The sequence below is a fragment of the Aplysia californica genome, unplaced genomic scaffold, assembly GCF_000002075.1.
Source record: "Aplysia californica isolate F4 #8 unplaced genomic scaffold, AplCal3.0 scaffold00702, whole genome shotgun sequence".
In the NCBI taxonomy this organism is placed as follows: domain Eukaryota; kingdom Metazoa; phylum Mollusca; class Gastropoda; order Aplysiida; family Aplysiidae; genus Aplysia; species Aplysia californica.
In genome coordinates this window covers 149,710-151,062 of record NW_004797972.1, presented here as the reverse complement: position 1 = coordinate 151,062, position 1,353 = coordinate 149,710, and the positions used below count along the sequence as shown (strand labels likewise).

The 1,353-nt window shown below is 41.5% G+C and overlaps 1 protein-coding gene across 1 annotated transcript in view; it reads left to right on the top strand.

Annotated features, from left to right (window-relative positions):
• The window catches only part of LOC101855140, a gene marked incomplete at its 3' end in the record, with an annotated part of 40,147 nt that overhangs the window by 36,531 nt on the left and 2,263 nt on the right, over positions 1–1,353 (top strand). Inside the window, 1 exon segment of the mRNA XM_035972474.1 lies at positions 402–611. Within this exon segment, the coding sequence (XP_035828367.1) occupies positions 402–611 (210 nt within the window).

Sequence of the window (1,353 nt, the reverse complement as noted above, 5' to 3'; positions counted from 1 at the left end):
CCCTCCTTTCCGATACTCATACAGAATGTGGTGGAGATCAGGAGGTTACAACATCATATACTTACATTAAGGAAAGGAGAAACAACAGCACCCCCTTTAAAAAAAAAATCCCAAACAAAAACAAACAGCGAACAAACCAACCAAAAGCAACCAACCAACCAATCAAACAAACAAACGAACAAACAACCAATAAAGCAACCATCCAACAAACAAAAAAAACAAACAACCAACCAACCAACCAACCAACCGACCAATCAACCAATCAACCAACCACTCGACCAACCAATCAACCAACCACCCGACCATCCAAACAATCCAACCAACCTACCAGCCAACCAATCAACCAACCAGCCAATCAAACAAATAAACAAACAAATGAAGCCCGCCTTCCTTTCTCCCAGGCCCCGATATTCATGAGGAAAGTTGTGGGCGTCAAGGGGCCCATCAGTCTGAGCAACACCAACTACTCGGCCCACGCCCTCATGCAGCTGGGAAGTGTCTTCTACCACGGCGCCACGGGACCCGAGTTCGAATTCCTGCCCGAGGACCCAAGCCTCTTCGAGATGCTGCCGGACATGGCCATGCATTTTGCAGATATCAATGAGAAGAAGGTAAGGACTCGTTGTTCGTTGGTGATGGTTGGGGGCGGGCTTGGGTTGGTGGGCACTTTAGATGTTACAGATGGTTTTGCATTTTTTAATTTTTTTTGTTGTCTTTTTTTATTTTTGTAGTCCAAAAGGCGTTGGGAAGTTTAACAATTATCATTTTTTAAACTACATTCGTTGTTTTAGTATCAGTGGTGGAATACTTAGGTAGGAGTTCGATTCCCAAGAGGAGAGATATACAATATTCAGTTTTTCCTCGTCTTAATATTGAGACATAAATGCCACTCATTGTCATTTCTAATCTGAAAATAAAATGCTGATGCGAGCTTAAAACATTTACTTCCATTCCTAGGCTCGAGGATTTTGACTGACGTCTTTGGGGATGTCTTCTTTTTTTCGACGTATGACACGATCAGACAATTCTAATCAAACCTACAACTACAAAACACATCATTAGCCATATTCATAAATTTACTGCGCTCTAGTCAATAATAAGCATTGTTGTCCCGACCACGCTCAGGGAGGATTCTATTGAAGATACCTGCTTACTCACTGGTTCTGTCCTCGAAACCATTTATGTACCTGTTCACACTTCGGTAACTTCTTTTGATTTGTTCATCATCTCGCTGTGTAGAAGGGTTTTTTTTCCTTCTGGAACGAAGAATCCACTTTGAGAATACATTATTTAATTAGGGTTGACGGGTACATAGTTTTTTTGAAGTAGTGTAGTAGTTTTCTCAGTATAGAA